The following is a 15491-nucleotide window of genomic DNA, read 5'->3' as shown; positions in this document are numbered from 1 at the left end:
TGCGCCACACCACCGGGAAATACCGTGACCCGGGCCGGCCCACGGCTTCCAGGTGCCGCTCACCGCTCTGCCTCCTGTTCTCCATCCTCTCTCCTCCTCTCTTTTCGTCGCTCTTCCTTCGTTCTTCTCACAAGCCATCACATCTACATATTTCTAAACAGCCCAGGAAAGCGAAAACAATTCGTCGCCGCTGCATCGCTCTTTGTCAAGCCACGCCCTTGTCGCTTCGTCTCCTCTCGTTTCTGCCCCTTGTCCTATCCTGCTCATCCTGTCTGTTTGTCTGCGCTGCTGGTCAAACTACCCCTCCGAGCTATGTTTATGCGTACGAGCCGCTCGGCACGCCCACACTGCAGCCCCAGGGTTGTGCAATATTGATGCGGTGCATAGTTCGGCAGGGGAGGGGGATCGCCGCTCTCGATTTCAACACGGCAGTGCGTGGGGACACGCACAAGGTCGACAGATCTGTCAGTGGGGTAGCCGGAACTGTTCCGGGTTGGCTGACATCAATGACATTGAGTTCGTTGACGATCGTTTTGTTTTGAATACCGGACGTGGCTCAGTGTAATGCAATAGAGGAAAACTGAGAAATTCAGATATTTCACCCACAATCATTCTGCAAATCACATTGCTATTTTGATTAGAGTGCGTTTTTATCTTTTGTTTATGTTTCTCAGAAACACGTGAAATAAGCCCCATACGCATATGGGAAATACCAATAACGTACGCATACTTCGAATCAGTACTTCTCTTTACATTGCACTAGCTGCTAAAAATACACTAGTGAAATGCGTACTGCGTAGTGCGTGCCTCACTTTCCCAATCGAAACTGAAACTCGACCCTGCGCCGGCTGGCCGGGCTTTTCACGGCTGGCCCGCGGTCAGCCGGCATAACCGGGTGTTTTTCTCGCTTCACCTCGGCCCGTCCTGGCAGGGCGGACCGGAACTGTCGAGCGGGGTTGTGCAATGTGTTATGCCCGTCATCCTACCCCACTGCGGGCCCGACGGGCGCCGCCGGCCCTGTGCGTATGTGGGCTACTCCGCAGCGGCGCACTGCAGACGACTGGACGAGTGCAGAGGCTATTTTTATCGGTCTGCAAAGCGAGGGCTGTTTGATGTATGCGTGTGGCAATCGCTGTTTGTGCTCTACTTCTCGTTGCGGGTGAATTTTGATACGGCACAGATGTGATGTGCGTTTTGAGTTTGATGTCTTCACTGACCGGTCGGGACTGCTTGCTCGCCTGTTTTTTGTCTGGTCTCGACAAGTGAAGCCGTCAGATCAGTGACTTTAAAAATAGTATTCTGGTTTCTCTGAAAGTCGGATGAGTCGAAAGTGCTCATACGGCATTGTGCGTAAGCTGCATTCATCGTGGCACTATTTCCGACGTACCACTTCAACTTACTTTATCCTTTTTGTTTTTACATATGACATAAGCTGCAGCGCCGACTATTTTGTCATTCTTGATATCCTTCTCGGTCACTTGCATTGGATCCAATGGTACCTATCCTTGGAGTAATTTAGTTGATGTACTCTGCTTCTGTATCGACAATGAGTCCACGCATTGTTTTATGGGAAGATCCGTCTTTTTCTCAATTATAACCGCCCACATGTCGCCTTCAAACCAGGAAAAGAGCATCTATAACATAAACCAGCGGCGCGCCTGTCCTTCCACCTCGCCCAATGCCATCGGCGGCTCTGGATGGCATCATCTCGTCTCGCACAACAGGAAGAGTGCGTTGGGCGTTCGTTCGACCTTCTAAAACGGCCGACCGCGTGGGACGCCAAGCGGAAGCGATTTTCGGGACGGGTTAGCCGGCCGGTGCCCCGGCGTGGTTCGCGTTCAAGGCCTGCCAGCCCTTCCTGGCGGTTCAGCCTTGGTCGGCGAGCGGCCGCTCGTCGACTGGTCGCCTCCAAGATCAAGGCTAGCCCCTGGTTCAATGGACTTCCTCGGCGGCGGCGACCAATCAGCGCTCGCCGGGCGGCGCCGCCGGCACCTGCCCGCCGCGCCGCTGCCGCCGCCCGCCGCCGCTCCATTACCAGATGGCAAATTTTCATGCAGTCTCATTCGGACTTTCACTATCGCGAGTTGTGCTTCTGCGACGCTCCGCTGTGGACGGCACGGTGTGCGTGACCAGGCGCGCTACAGTGGGAGATATTGTCAGTGTGATCAGTGCCGTGTAGGAGACACGACGGCGAGCGATGTGCAGCCTTAGCCTGAGCCCGGAGCCGGCTGGCTATGTGTCCAGCACCACTCAGGACCTACGCGGAGGGGGCACACCGGTTCTAGGTACGATACGTGGTCAGCTTTGGTGATTTCCTGTGCTGGTATTTGTGTTTTTCTTGCATTGAACCTGATCGGGACTTGTGAAATGACTGCTGACGGCGCTCGGTATCAGCTCTCTTCAGCTGACTCTAGCGGCGGTGTTGTCCGCTCGTACCGAGCGTCTAATGCGGGCACGTGCTCGCACACAATCAATACCACCGCGCCCACCCTCGCAGCTCCCTCTTCCTATACGCCTACCCCACGCACTATCCGATCAATATATCGCACGCGTTCTATCGCCGCCCTACCGGCGGGCTCCCTCCCTCCCATGGACGGTTCAACGGCCGGCGCATAGACGCGCAGGTGAACGCACGCACAAAAACGCAGCCGCCGGGGTGAACGCACGCGCCGACCAGAATAGCGCGGCCTCGCGACTCCCCTCGGAGCGCCGGAGGGCACCAGGGGTCATGAGGGAGTGTTAGGGGAGTGGGGATATTGACGCCGGAAATGATCACAGAAGCAGCCCCCGGGACTGGGGCATGCAGAGTGGAATAGCGACCCTGATCGTGTACCAAGTTCCAGTGAAAGGGCGACTTCTGGTAAACTATGTCGGCCACTGGTTTCATGCCACAAACCTGGCGATTTGCGTCACAGATATTGTCTGTTTGCCGTGTTGTTTGCTTTGTATTTCCCGGTTTGGGGTGACGTTTTTCACCGACATGTCGGCGATTACCGGCGAGTGGATGTATGATCTGGCCTTGCCGTACACAATAGCTTCCACTTTCCGCTCGGAGCTATTTGGCACGTTCCGAATGATTGACACCTTCGAATGTCAGGTGTTCCGGTGATACCGTTTCAGCTTAACTACTTCAAGCATCTCGACTAGTTCTTGATGGCTGTTCTCTTCTGTTTCAGATTTTGATGGAACCACCGTTCTCTGCCAGGTGTGCGGGGACAAGGCATCCGGATTCCACTACGGAGTCCATTCCTGCGAAGGATGCAAGGTGAGTCCACGATCTCCCCTCAGCACTTGTCTCTCCGTTTTGCCGGTTTCCAAACCCTCCCATTGTAAGGTGTCTCGGTTGTATGGCTCGCTGCTCGGTTGTGGATCCCTTACCCTGCTAGTGCGCCCCGCCGATTGGTGTGTTTTAGACAGCTGTTCGGGACTGTGGGTTGAGTTACCAATTTAACGGGGCAGTGGAGGGACCATTTTTAGGAGAGCTCCAAAAATCTGTTTCAATAAGGCTTGCTGTCGCTCAGCCTGGCTGTCGTAGCTGGTGTGTCCTGGGACAGGAAAATTCCTATCGCCCGTCCGATTGGAGCTGCCTGTGGGCACACTTCCTTGTTCACAATACCACGCGGAATCCAAACAATTGCCGGGAAGAAGGAGACATTTATTTGGTTGTGTCTTTTTCTTTTCCATTTATTGATTGATGTTGGTGGTAAACAATTTTGTTCGGGGCAATTCTTGAGGCAATAAATGATAAATAGAAATCAGTGAAATAATCATCGAACCAAAGCCGGAAAGTTAACTATTTCAAAGGTGTTAATTAGTTTAAACATATTCCGGGTGGTCATTAGTTTGACGTCTGTCATTTCCTCTCTCGACACATTCGCGATAAGCGTATCACAAATCGCCGTATACCACAAAAACCCGTTTGGGCTCATTTCAAATCGCTTCCTCTCGCGGCCGGCGCACATTTCCGCCTTCCCTCGCCGGCCATGTGACATTGGGTGCGCCGGCCGGCCGGCCGGCCGGTCCGCGTGCGCCGGTTAGGAGGATGTGCCGCGAGGTGGGACTGGCGAGGTTGAACTGCCAGGGTCAGCGACTGCCCGACGGGCCGTCCAAGGCCAGACCGGGCGCAGTCGTTCAACCCGGCCACTGTGCCCTCGGCTGACCATGAATCGCCGCCGTCATGAAGGGCACTGTTCACTGGCGCCGCGGAACCCGAGCCGGCCCTCGCCCGGCGGGCAGCGGGGAGCGGCAGGTCGCTGGAGGGAGTCCGGACGGTCACGAGGGGAATGGAGGAGAGGGAGGGATGTGGAATGCGCTGAAATGCGTGTTTGTGCGTCTGGTCCTGAAATAGCAGTGCTGGAGAAGTGCAGATCACGGTGGAGCGGGCGAACAAGGCCGATTTGTCCTTGGACAACGGAGTTCAGCGACACGGACTCGGACGCTCGGGTGGTCTAGGTGGCGCTGAGGTCGCGCTACTGCACAGAGGGCGCTGCAGTCGGGCTCCGCCAGCGCTGTCCTCCGCCGCAGCGCCGGTGAATAGTGTCAAGGGCATCGACCGACGGGTTCCTCCTCCTTCTAAATGGTATCACACGAGGGCGGCGAGCACTTGTGGCTAATTGCCGGGCGGAGGTGGCTATCCGGGTCGTCGGCCATGACAGTCTGCCGTGCAGTCCAGCGCCCCTCTGCACCGACGGGGGTCAGTTCACCGAGAACGCCGCGCGAACCCGGCGCCCGGTGGCGTGCCGTTTTTGCAGGTGCGCTGTTGCCGAGCTCGGGTTATTACCATGCGGTTTTGCGCCGCTCTAGCCTTGGGCGCCGGCCGCGGAGTCGTTGACATGGGGACCATTGGTGTCGGTCTAGCGAGCGGGAAGTGAGCCCGAGGTGCTTGCCCGTGCCATCTGCCTGCCCCCGGAAGTCAGACGGTCAATTACTGAAATGGTTCACGGATTACTTGTTCGCATTAGCTTATTCAGTTCACAGATATGTTATCGGACCTCACTACATCAACATTCCAAATCAATCCTTCTCAAACCTGTCCTGCTATCATCTTGTCTCACCGAACACATTGTCTCCTTCTCTACCTCAATCTATCCAAAGTATGTCACCACCTCACCCTACTGATCCCCTGTCCCGTCTGTGGCCCTCCCATCCCTCTGCGGGTGGCCTGGGCCGCCGCCCGTTTAGTCCAAGTGGGCCGCGACCCGGCTCGCGAGTAGCACACTCTCCCTGTCACTTGAAGTGACACGAGCCCATTTGGGCCGTCGCCGTACGCTGGTCTGGCCCGGGCCGGGCCGGGCTGGGCTGGGCCGGTTCTGGACCGAGACCAGACGGGCGTGAGAATGACCCGAGCGGCGATAGAGACGGCGGCGGCGGCGGCGGGGATGTTTTTGTTTAGAGCCGACACCGTTACCGGTCGCTCCGTGTGGCCGAGACGGGAAGCTTCTCGAGAATCACTGCAGAGCGAGAGGGGAAGAGAGAGGAAGGGAGACGACCGGGGTCAAACACCTATCTGATAGGGAGGGAGGGAGAGGGACAGTATCGCGCTCAGCACGCGAGTAAATCTCATGGCGTGACTGCTGTGAGCTTCCGTGAAGAGATGACTATTTGGGAAGATCGGTGGGAACTCATCTATCACATATCGTGACGAATCATAGATTTAAGTAATCATGACACAGAAGCGTACATTAAGCTGACCTTGTTTATTTTTGTTTCGCAGGGCTTTTTCCGCCGTTCCATCCAGCAGAAGATCCAGTACAAGCCATGCACCAAGAACCAAAACTGCTCCATCCTGAGGATCAACCGTAACCGGTGCCAGTACTGCCGGCTCAAGAAATGTATCGCCGTCGGCATGAGCCGCGACGGTGAGTACAACCTCCCGACAAACTCCCACCCGAACTCACGGAGTTGGCCGGTTATACCGTGAGAGGCGGCCCGGCGGGGTCACGGTCCAGCGCGCTGGGTTAGTACAGCGGTACGAGTCACTGGCACGAGTCACCCACGGCGCTGACTCAGTCGGCTCCGACTCCGGCGAGTAGCGGAGCGGCGGGGAGGGACGCGGACAGCTGCGGTCGATACAGTACCGCCTCCCCTCGGCCGGGCGCGCTTATAGCGCGGTCACCGACCCGCGGACCCTCGGCACCGCTCCGGAAACGCCGCGACTGCAGTGCAGCGGAGAGCGAGCGCCGACGGCACTGGGGCACGGCCGCCGCCCGGCGCCGAGATTCCGATGGGGAACGGCGGCCGGTCACTGACCTGAGCGCTGGGGAAGGCGGAGTGTGCCCGCCCGGCCGGAAATAGCCTCCTGGCACTCTGAGGGGAAGGGTGGCGTCGCCCAGAGGTGTACCGAGGTCGTTCCCCTGTCGGCTCCGTTACACCCGCCCTGGGGACGGCGGTGTAATGGGAGGGACGTCTGGGTGGGCGGGGCCATGCGGTTAACCACCTCGTCTCGTCTGGTCACGGAGTCCTCTCCTCTCCTCTCCTCTCCTCTCCTCTCCTCTCCTCTCCTCTCCTCTCCTCTCCTCTCCTCTCCTCTCCTCTCCTCTCCTCTCCTCTCCTCTCCTCTCCTCTCCTCTCCTCTCCTCTCCTCTCCTCTCCTCTCCTCTCCTCCCCTGTCCTTTCCTCTCCTCTCCTCTCCTCTCCCCTCCTCTCCTCTCCTCTCCTCTCCTCTCCTCTCCTCTCCTCTCCTCTCCTCTCCTCTCCTCTCCTCTCGTCAATCCTCGGTCACTCACCTTTGCATTATCAGCTTTGTTGTCCGTCTCAACCACAGTCTAGGATTCCCCGAACCTTATCTTTCATAACTGGCATCCAATAACGGTCAAATAACATCACGCGAGATTTTAAACCGGAGCTCCACTGAAGATTTCTACGAGCTATCTTATATCTATCGTGGTACTATAATCAGCCATTCCATAGTGCCGAACTGGCTCGAAGGCAGATCTTATACGGTTATGTTGCATCTAAGCGATTTTATCGCAAATGAGATCCGGACTACAATGGTTGTGAAAACGAAAAGTTGGCGTAGACCGTCTCCACTTCAAGCTTGATCATCATATTCCGCTTATTAGATTTGGACATTTAACCCATTTTATATTTTAGCGCTTTGTTTTTCAGAACAAAGCCCCTCGATTCTACCTTCCTCAACCAATGAATCAATACATCACCCGAACTACCCTTCACCAGCCACCCTTCATTACATGCGCAGTTCATTCACCCTGCCCGGACCCGCAGTCCCTACTCGCACCCTTTCCTCCGCCGGCGGCGGCGGCGGCGCTCATAGGCCGTCGTCTGACTCATGGCTGGGGTGAACGAACCCGGGTTACCAGGTCACTGGTGGCCGTGACGTCACCGCCGACGTACTCACACGGACGGAGTAGGTACCGGTTTCGGTCAGTAGTGAGGCGGCGCCCCGACTGGTGAGCGGACACACAGACGGCTCCTCGGACAAGACGATAGTGTGTGATAGCTACACACAGAGAAGAGAGGGGTGTTGTTTGAAGGTGTAGAACTAGGAAGTCGTCAAGAAAAGAAGCTTGGTGGAAGACGTGAAGTAGTTTTGTGGTTGTTGGTAGTGAATAAGGAAGACAAAACGAAGCGACCAATCGAGCTTCCTACGATGGGGTACACGGAAAAGGGTGAGTGCAAACGCCGGGGACCTCCAAATGTCGCTTAATCGGCTATGTATTGCCTGCAAACTCGATTTGTTAATCGACAAAGCGCTGCAAACGGTCCTCTGTCACGCCATGACGGCTCGAGTTGGCTGCCGGCGTCCCCGGTGCGCTGCTTCATGCATGCATGAGCTGGCTTCCGGGGCCGGTGCCCTACACAGTTCCTGCTGGCCTGGTGGCCGGCTGACCTCCCCCGCCCCCGCCCCCGCCCCCGCCCCCGGAAGGGAGGGGACTGTTGACCTCGGCGGAAGCGAGCCCGCCTGAGCACCCGCCCGGCGCGGCCGCCTGCCTGCCTTGAAGCCACGCGCCGCAGAAGGCCGAGCCCGCAAAAAGCGTGCCCTCTCGGCTCCCCGCGCCGTTATATACCCCTCTACCCACAGGGAAGAATGCCACCGAAAACAAGGCTCGATGTTGAAAGCCGACAGTAAACAAATTTGCCTTTCTTCTCCCTCGATGTAGATGTATTCGTTTTATCACCGGCAAGATTATGAACGCCCGGTGAGCGGTGTCCTTTCTGTGGAGACTGCACGCGTGGCTAGGAAGATATCCCCGCCTCTGCGGCGGCCGCGGGCGGCGCCTGGCGCGTGCCACCTCCCTCTCCCTCCCCTCCCCCTTCCTGGCTCCTGGGGGCGCACAAGCGGCGTATACGACCCCGAAGATTCTACCGGGACTGGATCCAAACGATTGTGTCATCATTGGTCAGAGTGACAACAAGGGTGACCTGGGTTCACCTTCCCTACGGATTGCCCTCTTTTTCGGGTCGGTCTCGCGAAAACATGCTCATTTCTCGGGCTGACGGGGGCGCCCCAGTTGCGCTCACCGGCAGGAGGGGACAGTATTTGGGTCAGCGATTGTGAGTGGCCGCCGCGGCCGCGGCCTGCTCGCCCCGTATGCCTATTGAGGGCGGCCGTCGGCCCGTCCCCGGCCGCCGCCGCCGCCGCCGCCGCGGCCGGCCGTAGTTTCAAGGTTAGACGGCAGCGGTGCCGGCGCGCGCACAGTTCAGTGGTGTCCGGCCGGGCGGCGTGGTCGGAGCGTGGAGCGTGCAGTGCTGCAGAGAGCGACCGGCACCGGCCGAGAGAGAGTGCGTCCTGAGGTGACCGTGACCTGTGACCCGACCATGCCGCGGGTGACCAGTAGCGACCAGTCCGTGCCGGATATATCGAATGATCTGCCGATCCTCAAGGGGATCCTGCAGGATCAAACTGGAGGGAGATATTCGTGTAAGTGGCATCACGTGCAGTATTGCAGTGAACTCGACAGGCCCATTTCGATACATTTACGAACATGAATTTAGCAAAATCTCATAAATATCTCGCCGTAGTTAGGTATTCTTTTAACGTTTATTCGTGTTCCTAAAAACCTTCTCTCTCTTTACAGCCGTCCGTTTCGGGCGCGTACCCAAGCGGGAGAAGGCCAAGATTTTGGCGGCCATGCAGTCGGTGAACCAGAAGTACCAGGAGCGCGCCTTCCTCTCTGAGCTGGAGGACGACAGCAAGCTTATCCGCATGATCGTGCAGGCGCACATGGACGCCTGCGACTTCACCTGGGACAAGGTGGCGAGCACGCTGCAGACGGCTCGCAGCGCACCCAACTACTGCCATACCACCAACGGATATGTAAGTACCGAATCGGGGGAAATGGTGTGAATCAATGTGTTGGCATTAGTGATTTATGTTTTGTTTGTATTTATGCGGTAATATTTGATATTTTTATCGGGTGGGACTTAATTGCATTATAATTAGGGTGGTAGCTTAAAATGTCTAATAGTAGTTTTTAGTTCTTAAAATTTAAATCGTTATTTTGATGAATGATGACTGGTCGTCTATTCGTGAATTTTAATCACTTAAAGGAAATTATGCGGAACGAACATAGTCACTGTGAATTTCCGGGGCGTGGTTGCGAAATCATTGCGAATGCGACGGCGTTTTAAATTTCGCGGCTTGCGCAGTTGCCCTGAATTCGGGGGGAGGTGAACATACTTCTCCGCCCTTCCTTCCGAGTTGCCTGACCTGTGTCGCAATTGTGGCCGACTCTGCGCGGTTGTGCGATCTTTCGCAACTGGATCGGTGACGAGACGGCGCGGATAACAAAGTCCGGTCGGCTGGTGGGGCAGGCCGATGGATTGTGAATCACTCGGCCCGAAATAGCGTGACCCAGCAGCGAGCTAGTAAGCTGTCCGGTCTGGAATAATATGACCTACCCTTCCTACTTATATCGATCTGCAACAATGCCGGGGGCATTAGTTGCGTTTGCAACTGGTTTCCCCTGCTGCGTTGCAGTAGCACGTGACTCGTGATGACTCACTGGACTATGCCATCCCTCCTTTCCCCGCCACACCCTTATCCGACCCCTGACCCTACGCCGGAACCCCATGCCCTACCCCGGTCGGTGAGGCGTCAATGTCCTGCAGCTCGAGCGGCGCAGGCCCGGCGCGGCGGAGCCACGAGGCTGACGTCAGTCCTGACCTTGGCAGTCGGCCATGGCGGCCCCCGCCTGACCTTCGGCCGTCCGATCGGCCCCCCAGAGGGCTGCTCGGCCGCGAAAATGTGCAAAAATGCCGCCCGGGGCGCGGCTCTCGGCTATGAGAACCAGACCATCATTCTGGTTCCAGTTCAAAGGACCAGACAGTTTATTACCATATGTCGCGCGGCGGTTACCAGCCAGCCTTGAGCGGAAGGGGGCACGCGCGGTGCGTGCACCTGGCCCACCAGACGGCTGGTCCGTCCCCTGTCGGCTCAGTTGCCGTCTGCTCCCCTCTCTGAAAGCGTCGGGAATCGGCCAAGGCTGGTCTCAAGGTCGCGAGCGGCGCGGCGCGTCCTTGGACAGGCCGCGAATTGAACCCCTCACCACTGGCTTTCCATGGGGAAAGTCGTTCGGCTCAGCTGGCATCCTGCCTTTCAATGGCGGCCAGCCCCCTAATCTGGACTGGCCAGACAGGGGGCACGCTCCGGCCGTCTGCCGGCGCCCCTCCCCTCCCCTCCCCCTCTCCTGTCTGGCTCGGATCGCATGAGCCCGGGCAGAGGGGAGGGAGGGAGGGAGGGAGGGGTCGTCGGCCGATCCGCGCACCACCCGTGCGGCTGTGCTATCGACCGCGCCGACGGAGCCGGCAAAGGCCAAGGTCACGTTACGAAACGTCGGTGGCGACGCGGAGGTCCTTTCTCGTCGGCGTCGACGAATCAATGGCGGGCACAGAGTGCGGCCACAGAGTCCGGGTAGAGGACAGGCGTGGGGTGAATTCACACCGGCTCTGGAGCTTCCGGTCGAGTCACGGAGCGCCGCGGCGCAGCACCGGCGGCACGGACAAATTCGGAGCTGCGTCGCGCTCCCGATCAACGGTCGCGTCGATCAGCTGTAAACATGTTTTCGGTGGCGCACGCACTGACCTTCAGGGAACCTTCGCGCTTATGAAACGCACTCTGTTGAAACTGCGCGTCGTCGGCCGGGTCGTCGGCTGAGTGCGGCACAGAGAGCCTACGCACGAGCCGGCCGGTCAAGCGAAACCCCCGGATTGGTGGCCGCGTTCATACAATCGGAGCAGAGCTGCTGCGGTGGCGAGCACGCTCTGCACTCCCCCGTTCCACAGTACGCTGTTTGCCAGCTCCGGGAGCAAAAAGTGGCGGCCGGCAGAGGCGCCAAAGGTCACCGCGGCTCTGACAAACAATGAGCGGATTGGCGAGCCGTTAGAAGGGCCGCCAGCCGGCGGCGCGACCCTGCGTGCAACAGGGGGGGGGGGGGACGCCGGTCGGCCGGCCAGAGATCGGGCATTTCCGTGATGGACCGCACGTCTGGCCTTGGTCGCTCGGAAGGCGGGGGCGAGCTAAGCGAATAGCAGGCTTCGGTCGAGCACGTGCTGCACGGAGGCAGACAAAGGAAGGTGTCCTAGAGAAACCTTACAAAAATAAGACTCAGCTTTGTTTTATAGTTAGATGTGACCTCAGACCTGTGAACTGACAGCTGTCTCTTCCTTTCCAGGCGTGTCCGCTGAGCCCACGAGTGGTCGGCAGCGACGGTCGTCTGCGCGACTCTCAGCTCTTCGGACCGCACATCAAGGCGGTGGTGGACTTTGCCAAGCAGCTGCCCGGCTTCCTGCGTCTGCCTGAGGAAGACCGCGTCACCCTGCTCAAGTCGAGCGTGTTCGAGGTGCTGCTCGTCTGGCTCGCCTGCATGTTCGACAGCAAGGTGAGCATCACTTCATGATGTTTGGGGAAGGAGTGAGAGGTGATAGGCTGGGAAAGGACAGTGAGGGGTTTCCCGCGTTGTGGGTGGGATGTCCTGTGATTGTTGAGGCCGGTGAAAGTGAAGGAAGTTCCTGGGGTTCAAAAACACTCAACTGCATAGGGGTTTATCGGAGAGCGACGAACTCGATTTGCACTCCGTTTGAATAAGTGCTCGACCGGTGCGAGCAGTGACCCTGAGGATGCTCAGCTCACCGGCGCCGCGCCTGTGCCGCCGAGGTCACTGGCTGCACCCTGCAGGGGCCACCTGCACGCGCCGCTCGGCAGACGAGCTCGTGCGACCTTCGCGCCCGGCCAACCCGAGTGCCAACTGGAGCGCCCGGGTCCGCCAGAGTTCGCGGCTCGCGCCCGCTCCGTGCGAACACCGGCGTCGTGCAGGGCTCGCGCGGCCCGGCCGGCGCCGCGGCGAGGCCATGCGGCCACCCGGAAAACGGCGACGGGCGCCCGCTCGGTGACCGAGGGACCAGGAAGTGTGGCGGCGGTCGGACTTTGTCTGCGGTTGATCCGAGCCAGTCGGCCCACTGAGGTCCCCGGCCGAGGCGAGCTGCAATCGCCTAACCTTGCTGACGGGCTCAGTGGCGCCGTGAGCGCTGAGAAACGGGGACGAGGTCCGGCACTGAACCTCAGTCAAAATAATCTGTACCCGGATACCGGTTTGTGGTGGCTGGTGCCTGGCTGCCGGATGTGCAGAGCGGGGGGACGGGGGGGGGGCTGGCCGCGCCCCTGCCGCTCGCCGGCGCCTCATGTACCGCCGGTATGCGGCCGCCGACTGCAGGACGGCCAAGGTCAGCCGTGTCGCCTTTGTCGCAGCGCGGGGAGGGGTTGGGGTGCCCTTGAACGACGTATCGGCGGACGCTGAACCCCTCAGCCGAGCCTAAGTCCACCGCCGTCGCCGCCCTTTGCAGAGTGACATGTGCGCGATAGGGTCTGGATTATCGCTCACCATGACAGCGCCGAGGAATTTCACTGTTTGCTTTCTGACGTGTCGCGCCCGGCCCGTACTGATGAATGTCTTTCCTTCTTCCGCAGACAAACACGGCTGTCTGCCTGAACGGTCAGCTGGTGCGGCGAGACGCGTTCGCCGCCGGCTCGCAGCCCAAGTTCCTGCTCGACTCCATGTTCAACTTTGCTGACCAGCTGAACGCCCTGCGGCTGAGTGACGCCGAGATCGGTCTGTTCTGCGCCTGCGTGGTGCTAACCACCGAGCGGCCCGGCCTGCGTAACGTGGATCTGATCGCGCGCATCCACCACAAGGTGGACGCCGCACTGCGCACGGTGCTGGCGCGCAACCACCCGCAGACGCCCGACCTGTACGACCAGCTGGCGCGCAAGGTGCACGACCTGAAGACGCTCAACACGCTCCACTCGGACATGATCCGCTCGCTCAAGGAGCCCGAGGATCGCCGGCCGTCGGGCGGCTGCCCGTGGCCCGGCACAGAGCTGGTGCGGGACGCCAACCACTCGCCGCACAGTCTCAGCTCTGGGTACGTCGGCAGTGAGGAGGGCAGCGTCCAGTCGCCGGTGGCCGGTCGGCTGGAGTCGTCACCGTCCCCGGACGGCCCTCCGAGCGGCGTGCCGTCAGTGGCCTCCCACCCACACCTGGTGGCCGCCCTCCAGCCGCGGCCGCAGCCCATCAAACGCAAGGCCGAGAGCCCGGCGGCGCGCGAGGTGAGCCCGTGCCCATCTGCCAGCGGCCTGGCCAGCCCGTGCTCCTCACCGCGCAGTCTGTTCGACGAGCGACCGGAGCCATTCATCAAGGCCGAGTCAGACGACTACATGCCACTACTGAAGCAGGCGCTCTCCAAGCCGAGCCTGGTGGCGGCCGACGGCAGCGGCCGCGCCCTCCTCGAGACTGCGTTCGTGCCGCACAAGAAGTTCCGCTGGATGAGGCGCGAGAACGAGCAGGAGCCGACCGAGTCCTCGGACGAGGTGGATGACGAGAAGGCGTCGCGCACGCCGACTCTGAGCCGCATCCTGGGCGCCCCGCCGCAGCGCGGCTGGACCACGGAACAGCTGCGCCAGAGAGAGGCCGTCCAACACCTGCTCAACATGCACGCCGGCATCGGCGGCGCGCCGCCGGCCGCCTGCCCGTACAGCGCCGCGTCGCGCACGGCGCCGCCGCCACCTCCCGTGTCGCACGCGCCGCATGTGCCCGTGACGCCGGCGCCGATGCCGCCGCACCACGCGCGCGCTGCGCCCGGCTCGGTGAGCATGGTGCCTCCGCGTCTGTCTCCGGCGCACAGCCCGGCGCCCATCCGCAGCCCGGCGCCGGCCCACAGCCCCGCGCCAGCCCACAGCCCGGCGCCGTCCGAGCCGCGCCGGAGCCCTGCCCCGGCGGCCAGCCCGGCCGGCTCCGCGCCCGATCTCAGTGAAATGCAGCCACTCAACCTGTCCAAGAAGGTGCCGGCCGCCCTGGCCGCCGTCTAGGTGCCGGCCGCCCTGGCCGCCGTCTAGGCGCCGGCGCCGCGCGCAACCCCCAACTCGAGTCACTTTCATTTTTGTTGTTTTGAACTGTTGGTCACAGAGCCAGTCGGCGAGTACAAATATGGCACACACACGGCGGACGGAGGAGCGAAATTCTTGTCGTATATATTTATTTTGGCGGCCGTGAGCTGTGCGATCGTGGACCATTGTGGCGGCCGGCGGGCGCCGGGGCCGGGCGCGGGGCGCGGGGCACAGGGAACGTCAGACCGGGCCGGCGGTCGGCCGGACCGGAGCGCTGTGCTGTGATGGCGCGGTTGGGCGCCGACGTTTTGTACAGGCGGGCAGGCGGCTACGGCCGCAGGGCATTCATTCTGGGCCCGTCGGTGGACACCTCAGTCCCCGACGGGCTGGCGAGAGCAGACCCGCAGCGTGTGTGTGTGCGTGTGTGTGCGTGTCGTCCTCTTGGTGCATTCACAGTCGTAGGTGTTACGTTTGCCTGTGCGCACTGTATACATATATCGCTTTATGGTTTTGTTGCCTGGTTGGCCTCCGTTCGGCAGTGGACTGAAGTCCAAATGCCGATCGGTAGGCGCTCCGGCCTACAGCGGTGGCCGGATTGTGAATATGCCGGACTAGATCTCCTCCCTAGAGAGAGCAGTGGCGTCTCGCGGCGTCCCACTCACCCGGTATCATTGTGCTCGTGTATCATCATAAATACAGGAAAACTATGTACAAACAAACATACCGTGTCTGGCCAAATGGCGACTGAGAGGGCGGTGGGGGGGGGGGGGTTGGAACGGAAGCGGAACCGGGAGCTCGAGTCGAACTGGAAAACGGAATGTCGAGGACGGCCGGATCGGTGAATGAATGGAGAGCCGTGGCGCTGAATCGGAAACAATGCGAGATGCATATCAAACAGTCATTAAGGACGCTTATAGAATGCAGTAAGAATAGATCATCGCACGGGTTTAAATGGACGCGGAAGCTATCGCATACAACTGAAATAGCAACGCACGGTTCTAGTCGCGCGTATCAAGCGCAATCAGAACCTACGCTTTACCTATATCCGCAAACCTCTGAAATAATGAGCGAGCAGTCGTACCGAGTAAAATAAACGGCTCATCAGCATTCGCGATGGCGGCGATATATTCCCCGCCTCCAGCCGCAGACA

General features: G+C 59.7%; 1 protein-coding gene across 6 annotated transcripts in view; it reads left to right on the top strand.

The window, feature by feature from the left end:
• The window catches only part of LOC122382730 (nuclear hormone receptor E75-like), a 78098-nt gene extending 63038 nt beyond the window's left edge, over positions 1-15060 (top strand). For 3 of the 6 annotated variants that reach the window (XM_043368426.1, XM_043368428.1, XM_043368430.1), the window contains exons 2-6: positions 3177-3265; positions 5714-5858; positions 9039-9277; positions 11634-11840; positions 12926-15060. In XM_043368426.1, the coding sequence (XP_043224361.1) occupies positions 3177-3265; positions 5714-5858; positions 9039-9277; positions 11634-11840; positions 12926-14323 (2078 nt within the window). In that variant the 3' untranslated portion in view covers positions 14324-15060. Of the gene's footprint in view, positions 1-2060; positions 2286-3176; positions 3266-5713; positions 5859-7360; positions 7629-8575; positions 8882-9038; positions 9278-11633; positions 11841-12925 lie in introns of those variants that run through there. The other 3 variants (XM_043368429.1, XM_043368432.1, XM_043368431.1) reach the window with 3 other exon arrangements.
• Positions 15061-15491: the final 431 nt, after the last annotated feature.

This window comes from Amphibalanus amphitrite, unplaced genomic scaffold (assembly GCF_019059575.1).
Source record: "Amphibalanus amphitrite isolate SeventyFive unplaced genomic scaffold, NRLGWU_Aamphi_draft 000145F_arrow, whole genome shotgun sequence".
Classification (NCBI taxonomy): Eukaryota; Metazoa; Arthropoda; class Thecostraca; order Balanomorpha; family Balanidae; genus Amphibalanus; species Amphibalanus amphitrite.
Note: the sequence above shows the minus strand (reverse complement) of the source record. Positions and strands in the feature narration are given on the sequence as shown.